Source organism: Herpailurus yagouaroundi, unplaced genomic scaffold (assembly GCF_014898765.1).
Source record: "Herpailurus yagouaroundi ecotype Mexico unplaced genomic scaffold, PumYag 197, whole genome shotgun sequence".
NCBI lineage: Eukaryota > Metazoa > Chordata > Mammalia > Carnivora > Felidae > Herpailurus > Herpailurus yagouaroundi.
The window spans coordinates 523,984-548,169 of record NW_024412428.1 but is presented as its reverse complement, the minus strand read 5'-3'; the positions used below and the strand labels follow the sequence as shown (position 1 = coordinate 548,169).

General features: G+C 48.2%; 1 protein-coding gene across 2 annotated transcripts in view; it reads left to right on the top strand.

Annotated features, from left to right (window-relative positions):
- The window catches only part of GJA3 (gap junction protein alpha 3), an 18,915-nt gene extending 3,063 nt beyond the window's left edge, over positions 1 to 15,852 (top strand). The window contains exons 1-2 of one of the 2 annotated variants that reach the window (XM_040447972.1): positions 8,691 to 9,577; positions 13,211 to 15,852. In XM_040447972.1, coding sequence (XP_040303906.1) covers positions 13,228 to 14,583 — 1,356 coding nt within the window. In that variant the 5' untranslated portion in view covers positions 8,691 to 9,577; positions 13,211 to 13,227 and the 3' untranslated portion in view covers positions 14,584 to 15,852. Of the gene's footprint in view, positions 1 to 8,690; positions 9,578 to 13,210 lie in introns of those variants that run through there. The other variant, XM_040447970.1, reaches the window with a different exon arrangement.
- Positions 15,853 to 24,186: the final 8,334 nt, after the last annotated feature.

Genomic DNA, 24,186 nt, shown 5'->3' with positions numbered 1-24,186 from the left:
TACCTGGGTGGCTCAGTCAGATAAGCGTCTGACTTCAGCTCAGGTCATGATCTCACAGTCTGTGAGTTCAAGCCCTGAGTCAGGCTCTCTGCTGACAGCTCGGAGCCTGGAGCCCGCTTCAGATTCTGTGTCTCCCTCTCTCTCTGCCCCTCCCCTGCTCGTGCTCTCTCTCAAAAATAAAAAAAAAAAAAACATTAAAAATGTACAGGGTACCTGGGTGGCTCAGTCAGATAAGCGTCTGACTTCAGCTCAGGTCACGATCTCACGGTTTGTGGGTTCGAGCCCCGTGCCGGGCTCTGTGCTAGCAGCTGGGAGCCTGGAGCCTGCTTTGGATTCTGTGTCCTCCTCTCTCTCCGCCCCACCCCTGCTTGTGCTCTGCCTCTCTCTGTCTGCCAAAAAAAAATAAACATTAAGACACTTTTAAGTGACAATTCCAATTTATATGATGGAGTAACGGGACTGTTAGCATGTCAGTAATATTTAGCCCAAATTTTAGCCACTTTGGACTGGGAGAAAAGAGCAAGGGCAGCTGTAGTCAGCTGCACAGTCTGCCTGGTGCATAACCCCGTGAAGTCACGCGGAAGGGGAAGGTGGGCCGGACCCAGAGGCAGAAGTCAGGAGTTTTCGTGCCGGCCTCAGCGAGCTGTGTCGCCCTCGGCAAATCACGGGACCCTCTCGGGCCGCATTTCCCAGTCTGTGAAGTGAAGAGAATAGATAAACCAGACGGCTTCCCAGGTTCTTCTCGCTCCAAAATGCCGTGATTCCGTAGCTCCTCGTGGACGAGGAAGACTCCTGAAGGATGTCGCTTGGATTTATTTAGGGAGACTACCTTTTACTTGACCAGACTCTAGGAAGTCAGTACTTGGTATAGTGTTCACAGCGCCCCATCTTGTGTTTTAGGACACGAGCCTGCTCAGAGCACTCGCGAAAGCACCCCTGTAACTTTTTCTTTTTTGAATTTCCATCCAAGTTAGCTAGCATAGAGTCCAACAGTGATTGCAGGGGTAGATTCCTTAGTGCCCCTCCCCCATCTAGCCCATGCCCCCCTCCCACAAGCCCTCCAGAGACCCTCCGTTTGTTCTCCACATCTTGGAATTTTCTTTATTGTCATTCACCCGCGCCCCAAGCCACCCTTCAGGAGGTATTGGTAAATTCAGCTTTATTTCAAGAGTAGGACTTTTGTTTTCATTATTCACTAATTAAAAGTTGAGTACTGATGCGGAAATACATTAAAATTGACCCTAAATGACACCAAAATGTGTACATAAAATGTTTAAATAAGCGAAATTTCAAATGGTATTCTTAGGTCTGCCACAGAAGTGATGTTTAAAACTTTTAATGCCATCTAATCTACTAATGGAATCGGCAGGAGACACTGGAGGCCTGCACAGGGTGATGGAACAGGGCAGACATTTGGAGGGTTTAAAAAGGAAGCCAGGAAGGCATGAATAGTGCTGGAAGACAGTCGCGTTTCTAATTATGCTCCAGACTTTCTACATTTTTCTGTCAATTGAACTGAAGCCCAACCAGCTGTTAATTTTCTAGCTTAATATTAGAACTCTAATTGTGGAAATGGTGACTTAATACTGGTTTCTGGTAGGGGTATTTATTTTATTCACAGTATTTAAAGAAGAAATACTGTGGATAAAAAGTTAAGGGTATTTTTAGTGTTGTCATTCTTGAATATAAAATTCTCCAACATAAAATTCTTGAATATAGGGGTGCCTCGGTGGCTCAGTTGGTTGAGCGTCCGACTTCGGCTCAGGTCATGATCTCACAGTATGTGAGTTTGAGCCCCACGTCAGGCTCTGTGCTGACAGCTCGGAACCTGGAGCCTGCTTCCGATTCTGTGTCTCCCCTCTCTCTGCCCCTCCCATGCTCATGCTCTGTCTCTCAATAATAAATAAACGTTAAAAAAATTATTGAATATAAAATTTGAAGACATTTGTTTTTAAACTAATAACAGTTGTTTAAGTTGCTCCCAACTTAAAATCACCTCTCGCTCAGCTTTTAAATTACAGAATGTCAAAAACAAAAGAGAAACTGAGTTTTTCGCTTGACTAAGGATGAAAAGTATTAACCATATTTACCTTAGCCAAGTAAAGACTTTAGAGCATGTGACTTTTCAGGTGTTTATAAACAATTTAAATCCCTCCCCAAAACAATTAAAATCCCCACATGCAAGAGAAAATATAGAGATAATAATAATAATAATAATACATGGATGGCAGGTGTTTTCCATACATTCTTATTTAATAAATAAAATAAATAAAAGTATAATTTAAGGGGTGCCCGGCTGGCTCAGTCAGTGGCACATGTGACTCTTGGTCTTGGAGTTGTAAGTTCGGGCCCCATGTTGCATGTAGAGATTACTTGAAAAATAAAATCTTTTAAAAAAAAAGTATAATTTTATTAAAAAATAATTTTTGAAATGTTTAAAGAGAGAGAGAGAGCACGTGGGCATGTGCGGTGGGGGGCAGGGGGGGCAGAGACAGGGGGACAAAGGGTCTGAAGAGGGCTTTGTGCTGACAGCACAGAGCCTGACGCAGGGCTTAAACTCTTGAACTGCGCGATCACGACCTGAGCCAAAGTCGGACGCTTAACTGACTGAGCTACCCAGGCACCCCTGAAGTATAATTTCAAAACAATTTCATGTTTCTAGAGATTTATTCTCTGACAACAAAAATATATAATTCTAGCGGTGCTTTAAAGTCACTGATAAAGGAGTTGGAAAATCGGTGTTTCACGATTTCTTTAAATCAGTCTGTACGATAGTGACGTCTCCTGCCAGAGCATTAGATTAGTGAAAAGCTAAGTAATAGAGCCCATGCACATTTTCCATTTAAAATAAGGGCTCCCCTGGGACTGTACGGTAATAAATAATTTTACACTAAGATAGAGGATAGCCTTAAGTTATGTATGTGTATTTTATACTAATACTAGCAAATCCCAAAATCTACATTCCCTACTTAAAAGATCCATAGGAGATCTTTGGAGATTTGCTCTGTATACTGTACATACAGCATATGTGATAAGACACTGGAAAAAATAACAAAAATAAACTCTCATTCTTTTTCAAGCATATCAAAATTCTGTAAAGAAAAACTTCTAGCAAGACTTATACTTTAAAAGCTTCCAATAAACGATATTTGGAACCAAACAAAGGGATCTAAGTACGGATACCATACAGTTTCAAAATCGTAAGAAAATACCATGGATAATTTCATGCCAATAAATTTGAAGCTGAGATGAAATGGAAAATTTTCTAAAAGACATAAGCTATCAAAATTGACTTAAGAGTAATAGCAGCCCTATTTATGTCGATAACAGTTAATGAAGCTGAATTTGTACTCTAGGCTTCCTCCTGACCCCCTTAAAAAAAGACATTAATTCCAGATTCTTCTATAGGACATTCTTATACAAGCTTATTCAGGGAAACGTTTAGTTTTTCAGGCTAAAATAATGTTCTTACCCAAATCCAATGGTAGTACCAAAAAAATGAGACCAATCTTAGGTACGAACAAATAATCCAAAATAAAGTAGCAAATTGAATGTGATAGTATATTAAAAATAAAATGAGTAATACGGTGCTTCACCATCTAAAAAATTCACAACAGTGGGGAAAAAAAGTACCAAATCCGATTTAGTAAATTCATGATTCAGAAACTCATTCATGATTTTCATGATTTAGAAAACAAAACCCAACAAACTTAACAAAGATTACAAGGAAACTTCCTTAGCCTGATAAAAGTTGAAACATCATACTCAATGCTAAAACCTAAGAAGCGTTCATGTTTAAGATAAAAATGTGAAAAGATGTCACCATCATCACATTGTGCTAGGAGTGCTGGTCAGTACAAGAAAACAAGACAAGAAAAAGAAATAACGGGAATTAGAATTAGGGGAGGAAGAAACAAATCTATCCTTAATAGCAGATGAAATGGTTATATGTATATGTTACATAGAAAATCCAAAGGAGTCTCGTAACCATTTGAACAAGTAAGAGCTTTCTAACAAGTTTCTGGAGACAAGATCAGTTTATAAAAACAATGTTCCAGGGGCGCCTGGGGGGGCTCAGTCGGTTTAGCATCCAACTTCTGCTCAGGTCATGATCTCGCGGTCCGTGAGTTCGAGCCCCGCGTCAGGCTCTGTGCTGACGGCTCGGAGCCTGGAGCCTGTTTCAGATTCTGTGTCTCTCCTTCTGCCCCTCCCCTGCTCATGCTCACTCTCTCTCTCTCAATCTCTCAAAAATAAACCTTAAAAAAATTAAGGGGCATCGAGGTGAGTTCGAGCCCCGCGTCAGCCTCTGCTGACAGCTCGGAGCCTGGAGCCTGCTCCCGATTCGGTCTCTCTCTCTCTCTCTCTCTCTCTCTCTCTGTCTTGCTGCCCCTCCTCTGCTCATTCTGTCTGTTGCTCTCTCTTTCTCTCAAATAAATAAACATTCAAGAATTAAAAAAAAAAAACTATTTGGAACAACAAATCGAACAAGCATAAATTAGGGATAAAGCTAACAAAAGACGTGTAAGACCTTTAGCTCCAGTGTCCTAATACGCTGTTGAAGGGCATGAAGAAGGTCTGTGCGGTGGATCAGTTGTGCTTTATTGGCAGAGAAACTAGTTCACAAAGAGCTACATTTGATGCCACCATGAATTTCGTTTGTCCCAACAAAGTCATGTTTCAGATTTTTGTGGACCTCGACAAGCTAAATTTCATAGGGAAGAACAAAAAAGCCAGCTTTGTGAAGAACGAAGTTGAGGACTCGTCCTACCAGACAGTCCCGTGTATGTGGGACTGTTGCCATTGGTGCCCTGCTGGTTGGTGTGACCGGTTGTCTTCTGGAGATGGAAAACAAGTCACACGTTACTCAGTCTGAAACTTCGGGGGTTCGGTTTCGTCCCATATGCTTGTCTGTGTGGCTGAACTTCTCCCGTTGCTGTGACACTGAATTGTAAGTGGCACCGAGCCAGCTTTTAAAAGCCTAGTCCCCATCTTGCTCTTTAGTCTTAGGAGCTCAGACAACACTAAATGTTGGAGGTGAGGCTATAGTGTAAAAGAAGGAGGGGTCTTTTGTTATTTTGGTGAACTTACTTTGAATTCTGTTTCCTTTCTGAAGAGACCAGAATTATGGAAAAACTGTGGTAAGTACTTAATAACGTAGGGGACGGTCCCCATGGCATCTGGAAATTACTATTTTAAATGTGAAAGCTTGAAATAGGCAGGTAAGGTTTAAACCTAATGGAAAAGTTTTTCCACCTGCTAAAAAGATAATTAGGCCACTTTTCATTGCATCATATTCGTGACTGGTTCAGCCTTCCGTGTTCTTTTAAATTTGTGCCAACTCAGGGCTGGCAAAAATTGGCTTTTGGGCCACACTGCCCCATACCAAACCTTAGCAGATATTACTAATCGAACATAGAATTCTTTCCGGCTAAGCCTGTCTGTGACCCTCTGGGTCCTACTCAACAATGTTCTAGGCAGTCACAGGTAACACAAAATTAATTTGCCTAGCCATGCTTCATGTTTCATTACCTCTAACCTAAAAACCAAGTAACAATATTTTTAGTGTCAGTGTATTGTTACAAAAGGGAATCAAGTAAAAATACAAATGACACCTTTTGGGTGTTAATCTCCCAGAGTCCTAACTAAAAGTTGCATTTCCTAATAAGCAGCTATTCTGTAAGCTTGTCCTCCCGTACTCAACCTCCAAACGCTGGAGCACCCCACGGCTTGGTCTTCAGCCCCCTGTCCTTCTCCCCTGCCCTCAGACGATCTCAGTCCGGTCTTGGGGTTTGGTGATGACTCCCAATGTTTATCTCTGGCCTCGACACTTGGATGTCTGATAGATGTCTCACATTTACCATCTCCAGAACAGGACTCCTGATTTCCATGCCTTTCCCAAACCTGTACCTCCTCTGCTCCCCCCATCCTTCCTCCTGTTCGGGGTGGAAACCTTGGCCTCTCCTCGGCACTACCCGACCCTTGACCCATCAGCATATCACGCTGGACCGACCTTCAGAGTCTGTGCAAACTCAGCCATTTGTCACCACTGTCACGTTTCTGGATCATAGCACAGCCTCCTCACTGGACCCTCCGCGATCACCCTCACCCCCTCCGCCCCACAGCTGTTCTCGGCACAGCAACCACAAGGGTCCTGTGAAGATGGAAGCTGGATTATGTCACTCTTCTGCTCAAACCCTCCAGTGCCCTCTCGTCTCACTTGGAGCATAAGCCCAAGTTCTCATCACCGTCTGCCATGATCCATCCACCTCCAGACTTCCTCCCTGACCTGTGTCTACCTGTCTGCTCCTCTGGACTCGTCCTCTGCCTGGACTCGTCCCTCGTATCTGAGGCCCAGTTCTTCACTGTGATGTCACCCTCTCAGCCAGCCCTCAGCAGTCCCTGCACTGCCCTCTGTGCTTCCCCCTGCCCCGCCCCAGCTCTCCGTCTACCCACAGCACGCAGCACCTGACCTCTCTTCTCTTCTGTCCCACATCCTTCCCGCCACAGCCTACGTGGCACCAGGCAGTGCTCTGTGTTGCTCAGCACTGAGCACCTCACAGGTAGTGTGGCCTTTGCTCAGTCCTCACTGAGTGGCCGCAACCTGTAGTCTGGCTGTGCGGGGAACTCGGGGAGCCCGGTCCCTTTCTCGTCCCCTCTGTTCCCTGGTTATCAAACCTTTTTTCTTCTCAGGGGCTTAAGTCCTGCCCTTGCCTGAGAAGATGACCGCCTGCTCGACCCCGCCGAGAAGAGCCTTGTCATCACCGCGGCGGATGCTCGTCCTGCGTCTGCCCTCGCAGCACCCCCTCCTGTCCTTTTGCCCCGTCCTGCTGCCGGGCAGCCTGACCCTCCCCCCCTCCTCCTGTCCCTGTGACTCCGCCTCTCTGATGCCAAGCACCCACAGCCTTCCCTATCTTGAAAACACCTCCACTGGGCCTTGTTACCCATTTCGTGTCCCCCTTCCTTCAGGTTCTAGACGTACTGAACAGGACTCTCTGTGTCATGCCTCCATTTCCCTCCCACACTCTGCCTCTTCAGCTCCCAGTCTAGGCTTTTGTTTCTGCCCCAACGCTCCCACTAGCCTGGCCACTTAAAGACCATCAGTGGCCTTCTTATTGTGAGATCAAAGCCTTTGCTTTATGCCCATCCTTCTCGAACACACAAAGAATGCTGACACTGGTCGTCACCTCCTTCTTCAAAGTCCTCCTTCGGCCTCCTCGCTTCCGTGTCACCCTCGTTCTCCGGTCGTGTTGACAGCGGTCAGAGAATGTGCCTTCGGAGACACAAACAGCGCTCCAGCCGTGACGTGGGCCGTGCTCGTACTGACGCCCAACGTAATCTTGCATCTTAGTAGCTCAGACAGGGCTCTGTGTCGGGGTCAATTCGGTAAAGAAGGGAGGGTCTTCTGACATTACTTTGAAAGCAAAAGCAACTACAAGCCAGACAAGGTGAACGTGTCTGGCAGAGCTGATCAGGCCCCCGCTGGGGAAGGTCCCTTCCCTTCCCTCCACACTGTCCGGGCATCATCGCCGCTCTCCGTCATTGCTTAGTCTCAGGCTCTTACCCAGTTGGCCAGTCCCGCGATCCTTCATCGAACACGGACCACACACGCCGAGGGCGGTGAGTCCTTTCCCATGCTGTCTTCATCCGTTTCGCCGGATTTTCCACAGACGTCCGTCCTTTGTTCTCTGCTCTGTCGTCTTCCCCCGGGAGAGTGGAGCTACACTGCGGACCCTCTCCAGCCTCTTCTGGTTCTGTGTCTCCAGCTTCCTCCTGGGCAGCTCACCCATCTGTCCCACCGCTGCTTTTGATCCGGAAAGACAAAACCACCAGTCTTCACCTTGTCTCCCAATCCCAAATTAGCAAGCCTCCCTCAATGTTTCTGTCTTCAAACGACCCCCTGATTTTCCCACTCAGGCTCAGAAAGGTGAGCTTTGTCTTTAATTCACGCCTCTCCCTTTCACTGACTCCCGGCAGACTCTACATCCTGCTTTATTTTTGTCTCCAGACTGTGTCTCCTGTCTGTCCTTCCTTTTTCCATTTGCTGCTGCTTCATTCAGCCCAGGCCTTCAGCACTCACTTGGAGATTATCACTCTTCCTGAGTCCCCACTGGCCGTTAGAGGGGCCCCTTCTTTCCTGAACAGCACTTTCGGCCTATCTCCCGCTCTCCAAGTGGTTTGGCGGCCCTCGATGTCCTTCATTCACCTGTCCCACGCGTGTTTACTGAACGCCTACTGTGTGCAGGCCACACAGCTCTTCTGTGCAGAAGCAGCCGTTTAAACTCACCGCTTCCTAACACCAGGTCACACATATTCCCGCTGCCAAGGCAACGCTGTTCTGGCCTTGAAGTGCACTCCTGTCCCCTGCCCAAAGCCACCTCTCTCAATCGCCGCTCAAATTCCACTCTCCCCTGGCTAGCCTTCCCCGCCTGCATGTCCTCCTTTAATCTCCTTTTTCTCCGAGATCCCTCTGCACCTGTACAGCTCCCCGTTTTCCTGAGTTCTCCCATCTCCACAAACAGATTCCCAGATAGACGCCATGTGTTTACTTCCACTGTATTCAACAGAGCCTGTGGCCCAGAGTTGAGCACAAGACGGTCACTGAATAGATAGCCACTGATTGATCCCAAGGGACACTTAACACCTCCTGAAGGCCCAGGGGAACCCGTATACCTCTGAAAGGGAAAGGAGAACGATCAGAAGAACGGGGAAGCAGCCACGTATACACTAGGCAGCATCAGCTCTTGTTCTCTGTTGGTGTCAGAACCAAAGTTTCCCTTGAGATGAAAGCAAAAATCAATTAAATGCCACTTCGTGCAGGTAACTGACGTCCAGGTACTCGAGGACCCCAGTGCCGCTGTGGGAGAGCAGTCACCTAGAGTGCACCACGCTCTGCGGTGAGCTCACGGGCACCTCGCGGAGTTAAGCGCTCGGCCCTGGGAGCTGTCAGGAGCTGCTCTGCTTGCGTCCCCAAATGGCCCAACACTGACAATAAGAATAAACCCGTTTTCTCCTCAAGCAGGAAGCTATTTCACTCGCTCACCTTGTGTTCGTGTCACTGGCTGGCAATGCTCAGTGGATCGTGAGGCTTCCTCTGGTCCGTTGCTGGTCCTTACTTAGCAGCAGAGGCTTGCTGTTCAGATGCGCTTCTTCACTCCTCTGCTGTCGTCTTCTTACTGAACTGGTACGAGGGGTAGGATCCAAAAGTGGTGTTGATAAAACACCTTAAGAACGTCTGCGTGGCATCTGGAGCAGACTGGGGCGACTCTGAAGAGAGGGGATGTCACTTCTACCGTGGAGTCTCCCATCTTGATCTGACCTTGACCCATACTGCAGGCCTTGTCATAGATACTCTTCTGGTTAATGTTTTTATTCACTCATTCATGTATTTTCCAGAAGAAAACCCACACTGTGAAGCGTGGTAGTGGTAAGACTCAGCAGCGAACATCAGGATACAAAGAGGCCGGCCCTTGCGTTGGGGGAACTCGGCAGACGGCCGTGGCGGGAGAATCCAGTTTAAGCTCTGTGTCATCAGTGACAGCCATTGTCAGGATCTGTGATGCATCTCAGAGACCCCAGGGTCAGTCTCCAATCTGACATTGGGCTGATGTCCCATGTATCAGTTTGTCTTTTGAGCGCTTACCAGGGACATGATTCAAGAGGTCGAAGGAGTAGACACCCTAATGAAAGAACAATGAACAAAGAATCAGGTTTTTTCAAAAACTAGAACTTTGAAACATGAGTCATGGTCATTAATCCTTTATGACCATAAAGGTAACAAGTTGTTACAGAAAATGCAAAGAAATGGGAAAATAAAATAAAAATCACCCAGTTCTAGAAACGCTGTGGTTCACATTTCAGTATCCTTCCGCTCTTCCTTTGCATGTATGAATGTGTGGGAAATAGCGGGTAAAAGGCTATGGTTTTGGATTAGGTTTTTGTCATTTATCAGTATGGCATGAACGTACCTTCAAGTCACTAATGATCTTAAAAGTTATGTCTAATGAATACCTTGTATTTTAGTAGTTATGAATGAGTCACAGCTTTTCATGTATAGCTGGCCTTAACCTGTAAATAATTTAAGAGAGTGTAGGAATTGTCTGCAAGCAATAGGAAACCTAACTTGAACAAACGGGGTTTTCTCCCTTCACATAAGTCTAGAGCTTGTGTTGCGGTTGATTCAGCAGGTCCACAGTGTCACAACAGGTGCCTTGGGACTTTCTTGACCATTCCCTCATGCTTATTGATACATGCCTGCAAAGTGACTGCCCCACTCCAGGCATCGCATCTGTCCTCACCATAGGCAGATAGGGAAGGTGACGGCAAAGGTAGCCATCTGCCCTTTTATTAGGAAACCAAAAGCTTTCTCAGAAGCTCCCCAGCCAACTTCTTACACCTCACTGGAGACAACAAAAGGAGGTGGGAAAGCAAGAATTTCCCTTCCCGATCACATTACAGGCAGGCAAGGGAGAGGGGGATGGGAGTAGGACCGGGGTCAGCCAGATCCCGATACCAGCCTTGGGCACTACTATGTGTTTAATTGCTCATCCTTTAGTGGGCACTTCTGTTTCCAATTATTCCTTCTTATGAATAATTCACAGTCAATATCCATGTTCATCCATTCATCAAAATCTCTGATTGTTTCCTTGGTATGATGTCCCAGGAGTAGAATTAGAGGTTAGAGGTATCATGATCTTAAGTTTATTTGTTTTTGAGAGAGAGAGAAAGCACGACCGGGGGAGGGACAGAGAGGGAGGAAGGAGAGAATCCCAAGCAGGCCCTGCACTGGCAGTGCACAGCCTCATGTGGGGCTTGAACTCATGAGATTGAGATGAGATCACTTATGACAAGATCGTGACCTGAGCCGAAGTCAGACAGTTAACCAACCGAGCCACCCAGGCGCCCCAAGGTATCATGATTTTTATATCTCTTCTCACATATTACTGAACTCCTTTGCAGAAAGACCTTGTCAGTGTGTGCCATCACGCAGTGCATGAGCCGTGGGCTCTCCCCCCCCCCCCCCCCCCCCACCGGACACATCCTTAGTTGTCCCCTCTTTAGCATTTCCTGAGCTTTGCCACATGCCAGAGCACCCACAAAGTATGCAGATGATAACACGTTGTGATTCCGTAGCTGCACCCAGAGGTCACAATTCATTTTAAGGGTACCTGTCTGAAAGTGTTTGCAGCACCTGGACCTAAAGAACCCCGGAGAGGCTGGGCCAGCAAAGGTGAGCAACAAGATGCCACGGTCAGCAGCCGTACCCCCTCTCGTCTGATTTACTAATTGAAGAAATGTTTCCCTGGCCCCGTGTTTCTCAACAGGTGCACAATGGACATCTGGGGCGGGCCAGCTCTTCACTGTGGGGGACGCCCCAATCATTATGGAACATTTTGCTTCCCTGGCCCTGCAGGGCAATGCCAGCAACACTTCCCAGGCCCTGTGACAAGCAGGCCCTCCCTCGTGGCATCTGTGCCACCAGCCTTGTGGGGAGAACCCACCAGGCACATCGCATTGACTCCCTTTTAGCACATTATGCTGTGCTGGACAAGGCAGAGCCTGCCTGCACGTCTGGGAAGGTGGCAGGAAAGGTCCCGCACTGACCTTTCCTCAGAGACTTCCAGAAATGCTACGGCCCAGCTGTTCTGCCTGCAGACATCAAGGAGGAAAGGGTGCACACGCAAACCGCAACCTCAGAACTAGAGTTAGGGAGAAAGTCCACGAGCAGTCAAGGTGCTTAAAGGTGGTTTTCTGCAGAAACTCCGGAGGCTGTGTGTGTCCAGGGACAGCAAGGAAGGAGCTTAGCAAGTGGGAGGCGTGGGGGGATGGAGAGAACCTCCTGGAATGCAAAGGGGGCAACAGTCGTTAAGCCAGGCCATGATAAGGGGAAGAGAAAACACAGGGCACCCGTGTCAGCCTGAGTTGGCCCCTCCTGAAGGCAGAGTGGAGGTCGAGAGGCCAGTCCCCGCCTGGCCTGGGGCCAAGTCTGAAGTTGAAGAAACAGGACATGCAAAGGCATCAAGGCCGTCTCAGGCCTCAGACAAGAAGCATGCGTCACCAGGGTGTTGGACCAGGGACGGAGGGCCGGGACGCACGGTCAAGGCTCCTGTCCGGTGCCCCAGGGGAAACGCTTCAGCAGAGTGGAGGGAAGGGCCATGGCTGCGGGCAGAGAGGGCGGTCAGAGACATCATGACATCCGGGGTTTAGGGTAAGCAGGATGTCATCTAGAACGGTTCCCTGACACCTGACATCCTTCATGCGAGAGTGGGTTGTTTCATGTCCAATAATTCAGTTTCTACATTAAAATATGTTCCCTTGTAAGAACATGCCAAGTAGAACAGACGCCAGTCACAACAGGGGCAAGGAGGCTGGTAGGATATGTGAATAGTAACGTTTCTCCAAAGACCTCGAATGACGGAAACAAAGGGTTGGAAGTTTATTCCAAGAGAGCGTTAACATTTGTTTCTTTAGATCATGGTGAGTAAAGTTATGTTTTGTTTGTCTTCACACCAGTTCATAAAAATTAATATTTGTGAACATGTTTAAAATTCAAAATGAGAACAGTGTCCTTCCGTGCTGCCGGAACTCACCGCGTAGACGGCTCTCCTGACGCAAAGAATGGAGCTGCCTTTCAGTTCCGGTTGGAAGCGTCAGGCCTGTTGGGGCAGCAGCGACACGGAGGACCCCTTCTCATCTTGGGCCCCCGCGTCCGAGGACCACAGCTACCTCCACAGGGGGGGTCCACGGGCCCTCCGTCCCTCCTTTAGGAAGCAGCTTACTGCGCATGACCCAATGACGATCGTCCCATCTTAGATGGAGACACAGGGTTTCAGGGCTTCGGTCACCTGTGGGCATCTGGTTCATGCCGCACTCGTGTCCTGCGACAGTAGTTCCGAGTGACAACGGCGCTGCGGGCGTGGCTGCAACCCGGCTCGGGGCCACGGTGGGAAGACGCACGCACGTGCACGCACGTGCACACACGCACACGGGCGCATGCGCACACACGCACGCAGGCGCACGCACACTCTGCACGCGCGCGCCGTGGAGGGCTCCGCAGCGCCTCCCTCGTTTGGCAGCGGGAGGACGGCTTCGCAGGGGAGCGACCGCCCAGCGCCGCGTGCCGGGTCCCGCCCCTCCCGCCCCCGCCGGCCCCTGCCCCTGCCCCCCCCCCCCCGCGGCCTCCTTCCTACTAACCGGCGATGTTCCCTTGCAGGTTAGCAAGCTGAAGCAATGGGCGACTGGAGCTTTCTGGGGAGACTATTAGAGAACGCGCAGGAGCACTCCACGGTCATTGGCAAGGTTTGGCTGACGGTCCTGTTCATCTTCAGGATCCTGGTGCTGGGCGCCGCGGCGGAGGAGGTCTGGGGGGACGAGCAGTCGGACTTCACGTGTAACACGCAGCAGCCCGGCTGCGAGAACGTCTGCTACGACAAGGCCTTCCCCATCTCCCACATCCGCTTCTGGGTGCTGCAGATCATCTTCGTGTCCACGCCCACGCTCATCTACCTGGGCCACGTGCTGCACATCGTGCGCATGGAAGAGAAGAAGAAGGAGCGCGAGGAGGAGCTGCTGAAGGCCGACGGCCCGCACCCCGGGCCGGCCGCGCGCTGCGGGCCCGGCGGCCACGGCCAGAAGGACCGGCCGCCGGTGCGCGATGACCGGGGCCGGATCCGCATCGCCGGCGCCCTGCTGCGGACCTATGTCTTCAACATCATCTTTAAGACGCTCTTTGAAGTGGGCTTCATCGCCGGCCAGTACTTTCTGTACGGCTTCGAGCTGAAGCCCCTCTACCGCTGTGACCGGTGGCCCTGCCCCAACACGGTGGACTGCTTCATCTCCAGGCCCACGGAGAAGACCATATTCATCATCTTCATGCTGGCAGTGGCCTGCGTGTCGCTGCTACTCAACATGCTGGAGATCTACCACCTGGGCTGGAAGAAGCTCAAACAGGGGATGACCAACCACTACCGCTCAGACTCCCCCGAATCCAGGCTGGGGGCCGCAAAGCCTGGCGGCGCGAGCCCGCTGCCGCTCCCCTCCCCGTCCGCCCTGCCCACGGTCACCATCGGATTCCCGCCTTACTACACCCACTCCGCCTCTTCCCTGGGACCGGCCACCGCCGCGGGCTACCCCGGGGCCCCTCCGCCGGCGACCGACCTCGGCACGGCCGCCCCGTCTGAGGCGCGCGAGAAGGCTCGCCCTGCCACATTCCACAACGGCAGCCACCACCTGCTAGCGGCAGAGCAGAACTGGGCCAACCAGGAGGCCGAGCAGCAGGCGGCCGGGAGAAAGGCCTCGCCGCCCGTGTCCGCTTCTGCCTCCCTGAGCCCTGCGGGCAGCACCGGGCAGCTGGCTCAGGACGCAGGCGCGGGCGGCAGCGCCCCCGGCCCGTTGGCGGACGGGACCGGCAGCAGCCTGGGCGACGACGGCAAATCGGCGGGGACCCCCGACCTGGACGGGGAGCAGGCGGGGAGCCCCGAGGTGGAGATGCTCGCGCCTCCTCTGCCCCCCGCAGACCCCGGGCGGTCGAGCAAGGCCAGTAAGTCCAGTGGCGACCGGGCCAGACCGAATGACTTGGCCATCTAGCGGGCGTCTCTCCAGACAGCTTTATAATAACCGTTTCTTCTCGCAACCAAAACCAAAGTGCAGTTCCAGTCTGCAGGTAGACAGAGAGCCTGGAAGGGAGAGGGCACTGCAGTGGCGGAAGGGGAAGATCACGAGGAGGAGAGCAGGTTTCTGTGTGTCCATGCTTGCTGTTCTTAACACTGTGAGGTAGAGTGGGGAGAACGTCAGTGCTTGCTGAGATGGGGAGGTGGGGGCAACGTGGGTGCAGGGGCTGTTGACCTTGAAAGATGTTCACGGCGACCCAAGAGTCCAACGACCTGGGCCGCCTTTGCAGGTGCTGCTGTCCAGTCTTGGGCTCCCGCCGTCTCTGTGGGTAACCGTTCCGTTGTGGTAAAGCGACAGGTGTCTTTACCTGGGGGCAATTGGCTTTTCCATTCCTACGCTTCCCCAGAGCCTCTGGGCAGCCCGCAAAGTCACAGATGCCCTTAGCACTATCTCTGTTTGATGCTTTTAACTTAGAGTTGAATTTCATTTGGGATATTTGCCAAACTGCACTAAAAAAAGACCTAGAGCGAGTCCATAGACTGTCATTTGAGTTTCTGAAATTGCCTGGGAAGCCCAGGATTCCACACTGTACGCTTCGTGACGAGTGACGATGAGCGGGTACCCTCCAGGGGCGGAGATCCAGCAGGCGAGAGCCACGGAGGTTGCTGGTAAGAGAGCAGGTAGAAACGCAGCGACACTTGGGGTAATTTTTAAACAGTTGAGGAAATTGAAATACAAGTGTGGCAGGTATGCCTTAGGTGTTTATTTTTTAAATGATATTTTGTGCTTTGATCTGAATTGTACAGGTATGCCTATCCAGCCCCCCCCCGGGGGGGGGGGGGGGGAAATGAAGGAAAAATAGTACCATTAAGATGAATAGTGACCGAGAGAATGCTGATTTGTCCCATTACATACTAGGAAAGATTTGGGTTTTCTTTTAAAAGAAATTCTTCGACCTCAGGAGTCCGCTAATGGCTACGAGAATGTACGATACAAAATAAAAGCAGGGGAAATTTTAAGTGCATTTCAAATACTTGAAGTTGTGAAGTTTTTGAATGGGAGGTTAAAAGTTAACCACTCTTGCCAGAAAAAATGATTTATACAGATGAATCAATGACCTACATTTTTTTAAGAGTAAAAAAAAACAAAAAAACAAAAAAAACACAACCTCTTAGAGTTTCCTAACCATTGTTTGTGGGCAGCCTGTTTGCTTTCTAAAGTGTAAATAAAAGAATCTGGGTTTTACTTCCTGTGTAAATGCATGTGCTGATTTCGGATGTGCGTGCGCCTCATTTGTCACCCGTGCAGATTGCTGCACTGACAGGGCTATTTCTCTGTGGGTTGTGGCTGGAAGGCGGCAGAATTTTCTGTACTGCACACTCTGCTGTCCTGTCTTCGTCTCTGTTTATAGACCGATGAACGGGAGTCATGCTGAGCCTGGTCCTTCTCGCCCTCCAGCTCCCACTGAGTATTGTCAGCCCTTATTCAGCAAAACACCAAACACTTTCCAACTTGATTCCTTTCTCTATATGAATGAACTCCAATTTCCTGACAATCCCTCTGGAGCCGCACTCTAAACGCACTTGGTGTTTTATGTCATAAAGAGTGACCCACCAGCATCTGATGGAAAAGACTGATGCCCATTCTTGGATGAATGGGTGCAGCATGTTCATTGGTGTGTTAACGTTTGCTGCAGACGTGGACAGTTGCCCCCCCACAGCTTGAGAAATGCTAATTTCCCGTACGTACGCGTTCAGCCTCTCTCAGATTTGAGCCTTACAGAAAACTGAGTGACTGCTCTCCCAGTTCTGCCTCGGCTGGGCATAGCTAGTGCCATTGTAGACGCAGACATTCGTCACATACAGTGGACGCCTTAGGCTCAGGCAGTAGGGCCCAGCCGGCCTGGCCGAGGAGGGCCACCGGAAAACCCTAGTTTGAAAAGCATCCCGATAAAAAAAAAACTTTGGTCGCGACTGCAGCTAACGGGGAAAGCACAACTCACTCAGGGGATGTGACCACAGGTTCTTCAAGTCCTACCGTTATAAATGTTAGTAATAACCTTCTGACTTACCCAGGATGGAATTCTGAGTGGGGTGGGAGATGAGAATGAGAACTATAATTCTAGTTTTTACGTTTCCGTCATCTTTAAAAAGTTTTTAAGTTGCTGCACTTTAAAATTGGATTTTCTTCACCATACGTTGATGAAGATGCCAGTATTATGAATTGACCATAGTCTAATTGGCCCATTTAGTGAATGGGTAGGAGTGTGAAATTAGATTTGTCTCCTTGAAAATCACAAATTTATTAAGAAGTAGAATTCTGCAATCCAACAGGGCCGATGGTGGTTTTTCAGGGGGCTGTTGTGATACCCGTTCACGTAAAACATCAAAGCATGCGTTACGTTTTGTGGCTATGTGAGGTATCCAGGGCCCTGGAGGCTAGAGCCCTTCTCTGTCCTGGGGGCATGAGCAGTAAGTATTCCCATCACCGTAAGCATCAGTAAGTGCAATAGGATAGAAGTCACCTCTCCCTATGGTTAAGAGTCCAGATATATTTTCTCTAGCCTGTTAATTATGTGGAAATTTCACTAAAATTATTTTTCTTGATTTAAGGAAATAAATTATAATTCCATAAAGCTTATTTTAAAACTCAAATTCTCTACCTAATAATTGTACACACGTTGTTGTTTTTTTTAATTTACATCCAAGTTAGAATATAGGGCAATAATGATTTCAGGAGTAGAATCCGGTGAGTCATCCCCTACGTAGAACACCCAGTGCTCATCCCAACGAGTGTCTTCCTCAATGCCCCTTGCCCGTTTAGCCCATCTCCCCTCCCACACGCCCTCCAGCAACCCTCTTTTTGGTCTCTATATTTAAGAGTCTCTTCTGTTTTGTCCCCCTCCCTGTTTTTATATTATTTTTGCTTCCCTTCCCTTCTGTTCATTTGTTTTGTGTCTTAAATTCCTCATATGAGGGAAGTCATATGATATGTGACTTTCTCTGACTAATTTTGCTTCGCATAATACCCTCTAGTTCCATCCACGTAGTTTCAAATGGCAAGATTTCATTCTTTTTGATTGCCGAGTAGTATTCCATTGTGTATATATACCACATTTTCTTTATCCATTCATCCATCGAATGGACATTTGGGCTCTTTCCATACTTTGGCTATTGTCGATAGCGCTGCTATAAACATTGGGGTGCATGTGTCCCTTTGAGACAGCACACCTGTATCCTTTGGATAATTACCTAGTAGTGCACACATTTTTTAAAAATTTTTTTAAATGTTTATTTATTTTTGGGACAGAGAGCATGAGCGGGGGAGGGTCAGAGAGAGAGGGAGACACAGAATCTGAAGCAGGCTCCAGGCTCTGAGCCATCAGCACAGAGCCCAACGTGGGGCTCGAACCCACAGACCGTGAGCTCATGACATGAGCTGAAGTCAGAAGCTCAACCGACTGAACCACCAGGGGCCCACAACACATGTTATCTTTTAATCGGCAGCATACAAGACAATTACTTTTTGCATCTGTGTTTGCAGAAGCTCAGTTATCCGGTTGACACTACATAGTGTGTGATAATTCTAAAATGTCCATCATTACTAATCCATCCCCAGATCCATGTATTAAAATTCTAAAACATTTCTTCTATATAATCATTCACTTTCTCCTTTTTAAACTTCATTTTACTGAATTCTTATTTTCCCATGAAATTAACAAAAAAGATACCTTAAGTTTAAAAAGAAAATAGGGGGAAAGAGCAAGCCAGAATATCTCTGATCCATCCTGGCTTTCCTTGATTGTTAACTAAGTGACTAGGTTGTGGATTTCTTATGCAAGAACATCTACAATTAGAACTATGAATACAATTCACGCATCCTTTAAAAAACATTAACTTCGTGAGATTTAGTCTCTTTTCAGTTTTTTCCTATTAACACTAGAATTCCTTTTTTTCAGAAGAATCCTTTTTCTGAATTTCTTTTTCTTGTGAACTTTTTCTTCTGATATTTGTAACATGGATTTGTGGATCTCCACCAAACAAATTCTTACACAAAGTGGTGCATGATTTCAAAGTGTGTTTTTGTAAAGATCAGGAGATTACTGCCTCCTCCCCACCCCCACTTCCATGGAATCCAGGATATTCTCTTAATAACCTTTATGTTTTTTTAAGTTTATTTATTCAATCTCTACACCCAACATGGGGCTCGAACCCATGACCCAAAGATCAAGAGTCACATGCTCTCCCAACTGAGCCAGCCAGGAGCCCTCTAAATCACTTTTATTATTTTTTTTTTAATTTTTTTTTCAACGTTTATTTATTTTTGGGACAGAGAGAGACAGAGCATGAACGGGCGAGGGGCAGAGAGAGAGGGAAACACAGAATCGGAAACAGGCTCCAGGCTCCGAGCCATCAGCCCAGAGCCCGACGCGGGGCTTGAACTCACGGACCGCGAGATCGTGACCTGGCTGAAGTCGGATGCTTAACCGACTGCGCCACCCAGGCGCCTCTCTAAATCACTTTTAAATACAGGATAACACATAGACGTTCATTAAAGTCCGAAAATGTTATTTCTCACTCTAATTTTATATTATTGCACTGCAAAGCTCTAAGATTTCTCATTCCTCAAAATATTTTTCTTCTCTTTGCATTATAGAATGCCTTAGCAAGACTTTTTATGGTCAGTGAGGAATTTAAATAACTCTAAGAGCAGTGCACTGTTTCTAGTATGATACTGGAAGATGTTTGGTATGTAAATGTAATTTAGATCATAATATTTACAAAACTCTTACTAAAACTTTATTTTTTGTGTTATAATAGTATCTTCCGTAGCCTAAATTGTAACTGAAAATAGGCATTTTATAAGCTAAGAAATAAAAAGTGGCCATAAATTTAAATCACCAGCTCCTGGTTAATTGTTTTTATTGATAGAATCCTTGAGCAGGTTTTCAAAGTAAAAATTTTCATCTACATAGAACAAGGAGCAAAAACCTCTTTGTACAAAAGAAGCTTGAGAAATTTCTGCAGTGTCTGTTCCGGCCTCACAGGTACTTAGGAACTTAAAGTAGCGCCTTCCAAGGGTTCTTGTAGCTTTGCTGCTACCTCTTGCTATGTGTTCTGCAGAAGAAATAATGTGCATGCTAACCCTATCCCCTTCACTCTTCCTTCGTGCACGGTGCTGCTAGGCTGTAATGGGGTTCAAGAGCGGAGAGGTCACTTTAGCAAGCCTGGAGTTTATCCTTCTTGGGGAGACTTTTCTGTATTTAAGTAACCGTGTGGTTGCGGTCTGCTTTCATGACCTCTGGCAATACCTGTAATGTGTGCGACCCTGTCCTTAGCCGAGATGCAATGCCCATTTACACGGCTCCCGCTTTATGAATCCACTCTGGGCATGATCTCCAGGGACGCGGTGGAACAAAAACCGGGAGGGGCCTGGCTGCTTCGAGGCTCTAAAGTAACACGGCATTCAAAAGTCAACCCCCCCCAACACGAACTGGGGAAAAGTCCCCCCCCCCTCCCCCCCCCCCCCCCCCCTCGTTCCAGGCCGTAGGCGCTAAAGCCTGTTCTGGATGCAGGTTCTGGAAAGAAGGCTCTGCCCTCTGGTGCTGGGGCCCCCGCGGGGCGGCCCTAGGGGGAGGGGGCGGGCCGACCGCCCACCCCGCGACCCCACCCGGTGGCACCCCTGCGAGGAGAGGAGGCAGGAAGGCGGGAGGGATGGTGCCCCGGGGATTCCAAGAGGGCGACAACCAGGGGCAGCCTTTGTCCCCTCGCCGGTGCGGGCGGGCTTTCCCGCAGACACGCCGTGTGGACTTGGCTGCCGCCAGGCCTCGGGGACAGGAATGGGACACTGCGCCCGTCAGCTGCGGGCCTCGGTGACGCTTTATAAAGCACATGGTACCTTAATTAGCAGGCAGCCTGGGGCGCCTGGGTGGCGCAGTCGGTTAAGCGTCCGACTTCAGCCGGGTCACGATCTCGTGGTCCGTGAGTTCGAGCCCCGCGTCGGGCTCTGGGCTGATGGCTCAGAGCCTGGAGCCTGTTTCCGATTCTGTGTCTCCCTCTCTCTCTGCCCCTCGCCCGTTCATGCTCTGTCTCTCTCTGTCCCAAAAATAAATAAACGTTGAAAAAAAAAATTTAACAACAACAACAAAAAAAAATTAGCAGGCAGCCTCCGTCTGGGGACACACAAAGTTCCTGTAAGAGAGCCCGTCCCGGGCCCCAGGACCGGGGTCGGCTTCCACACCGCTCCTTTCCAGCCACGTGACTTCAGGGACGCTGGTCAGCCTCTGACGTTGTTGACGGGTTTTCGCCTCCGAAAAATGGAAATAGATTTGTGCGGCGGAAGTGAGAACGGACCACGTGCATCGTGCCTGACCCATGACAACACTTAATCAGCCTCAGTGAGAATAAATAAAAGTCACCCCGCCACAGTGATCTGGGGCCTGCACACTTTCACCTTCCGCCTTTATCTTAAAACAAAATGGTTTTACGCATACCGCGGAATACTATTCAGCCCTAAAAAGGGAAGAAATCCGGGCACAGGCTCCAGCATGGGTGAACCTTGAGGACGTTTTGCTAAGGGAATAAGCCAGTCACAGAAAGACAAATACTGAGTGATTGCACTGTGATGGGGAGGGAGAACTGGGGACAGCGCAGTTGGAAAGATGACAAATGTCCGGAGATGGATGGTGGGGATACCTGCACAGCAGTTCGAAGACACTTAGTACCATTGAGTGGTAAGTTAAGACGGTAAATTTTATGTTATGTGCATTTTGCCATAATTAGAACTTTAGATATATTTTTTCAAAAGCTAAAAATCATTTTAAATGGAACTAAAATAGACACGTACAGGACGCAACACCTAGGTATACAATAAAACACATGCATTTGAACACACGTAGGTAAGCAACATGCAGAGCAAGAAACAGAACATTTCTTTATTCCAGAAGTCTCCCCTTTTTCTTTTTACATCACCACTCCTTGCCCTTTTCTTGTTGTCACTATTCAGCTAAAATTATTCCTTATGGAAACAAAAGAGACCAAGGGAGGGAAAGGGAAGGACAGCCATCCAGTTGAGTGCTGGTCGTAGAAAGAAGTCAACTTGGCAAGCTCTGAGCATACCCCAGAACACGACGATTGCCCCTAATTTGGACCCTTCTTTGAGCCATTTGATGAGTGTTCATTGCCTTTTTAGTGGGAAGAACAAAAGACTTTATTTTTTTCATGATTTACCGTTTTTATTGGATAAGGTCTCAGCAAATACGTGCTAGGTATTGAACAAACCGATATGAATGCTTACCTCACCACACACCACGGGAGCCAAACACATCCAGGCCCTCGGATCAAAACTTATGCCTTCTGCGAGAACCTCCTCTCAGTTCTAATAGGTCTAGTGAGTCCCTCAATGAACAGGCTATAGGCCCCACTTTGCCCAGAAAAGTTGGTATTCATCTGTCCACGTGCAGCATTCGTGTGTGTGTGTGATGTATCCAGACACGATCCTGGACGTTTTCTGCCTCCCCGCAGAACTGTAGGTTGTATTGCCTACAATACGCCCCACCACCCCCTCCCCGGTCATGATGGACAGGCTCAGAGGGCCTCCACTGGGTTGGAGGCCCCAACTATGGAACCAAATGCTTTTTTGTGGAATACAAGAGGTGCCCTTCTTTCTGATTTCCCCTGAAAGTTTAAAACAAAATAAATGGGAAAAAATAATCCTCAAAAGTCAGCCATGTCTTGCACGAGCTCAGAAGAAGCATATACATTCTTATAGTACACCTTAAGGAAACTCATACTGCCTGCCACAGCCCATGTGGACAGGAGGAAGCGAGCACCCAGGACGACGGTAGACAGGAAACAAAGGCCACCTAACATGGCAGAATTGAGGGCACACAGAGCCCAGAGGCTCAGGGCCCTGCATCTCGTGAGATCATCCCTAGCTTATGGTGTCTGCAGGGAGACAAATGGGGGTGCTGATTACCTAGACAAGGTCCCCTGTGACAGAATAAAGAATGGTCTTAAAAGCATCCCTGAATGAACAATCTTATTTCCAAGATCCTCAAAAGACATTCAGAAAGTACATTATCCCCACCTCTATTTTAGCATTTATCTCAAGTGTGTGTGTGTTTGTGTATCAGTGTGTGAGTGTGTATGTGTGGGCCTGTTCTTCCTCGTTGCACTTCCGGGTTTGTTCTTAAAATATTCAGGGCCAAGCCACACAAAACACGAGGAGGCACACAACCAAATCTATTCGCGTGCCACCCACGGCTGATAGAAGCTGCCGGCAGTCGGCAGTCGCCAGCGTGGGGTGAGCTTCCGTTTCTCTTGCTCAAAGGTGCTACGAAAACATCTCTCCCCTAGGGCATCTCCCCCTAGGTGGGGGATGAGGGTATGTGCCGGGAATCAAGACAATGTTCAGAGAAAAGGCAGTGGGTCTGGAAAGGAAGAATTTTTGTTTCTTGTCTTAAGAAAAATCCAACACTGGGGCGCCTGGGTGGCTCAGTGGGTTTAGCGTCTGACTCTTGATTTCAGCTCCGGTCATGACCTCACGGGGAGACGGAGACGGCATCCGGCTCGCACTGTCAGTCCCAAGTCTTCTTGGGATTCTCTGTCCCTCCCCCACTTACATTCTGTCTATAAATAAATAAATAAACTAAAAAAGAAAAAGAAAGAAATAAAAATCCAACACTAATATCATAGATCCAAGCACAAGTATGGAGGTTTCTCTTAAGATGTTCACTCAAGTTTAACTTTCAGAGCCGCCCTGTCTTCAGGAGGCAAGCCCTTCACCCCCTCCCACCCCCACCTTTGAAGTCTGGGAGAGCTGATGCTCTGTAAAAGAAATCCGAAGGCCTGTATTCAATTACTAATTATGAAGTGTGTAAGAATGTCCAGCACTATACAAACTAAAGAAGTGAGAATGAGTCTGTGTGTGATTGGGTTCGTTTGTTTTATTTTATTTTATTTTATTTTATTTTATTTTATTTTAATTTTAGAGAGAGGGGGAGAGGGGGAGAGGGGCAGAGGGAGAGAAAGAGAATCTTAAGCAGGCTCAGCACGGAGCCTGACACAGGACTCGATCCCACGGCCCTGGGATCATGACCTGAGCGGACATTAAGAGTCGGATGCTCAACTGATTGAGTCACCCAGTTGCTCCATCTTAACTGTGGTGGTGGTTACACAGATAAACACATTTTTCAAAATGCATTAAACTGCACCCTTAAAACAGATTAATTTCATTGCGTATTACTTATATGCCTACAAAGTTGATTTAAAAGAAAACATGTACATATATGTATACACACACACATACATACACTTATATATACTCAATGAATGCAAAACCTGAAATTAACGCCAAAACACTAGATCTTCAGTTTGATTGATTCTATCATCTCTACATTTAATTGGAAATAGTTCTCGTATGGCTAAGGTCTGAGAGGTGAGGCGACAGGGAATCCCAAGCTGAGGAAGCAATCGTGGCCACGGAAGGATCGTGGTTCTTCATCAAGTGTGAAAAAGGCAGAAGCGAAAAGTAAGACTGCGCTTGAATTTCAGCCAGTTTGGGACCAGCTGCCACATG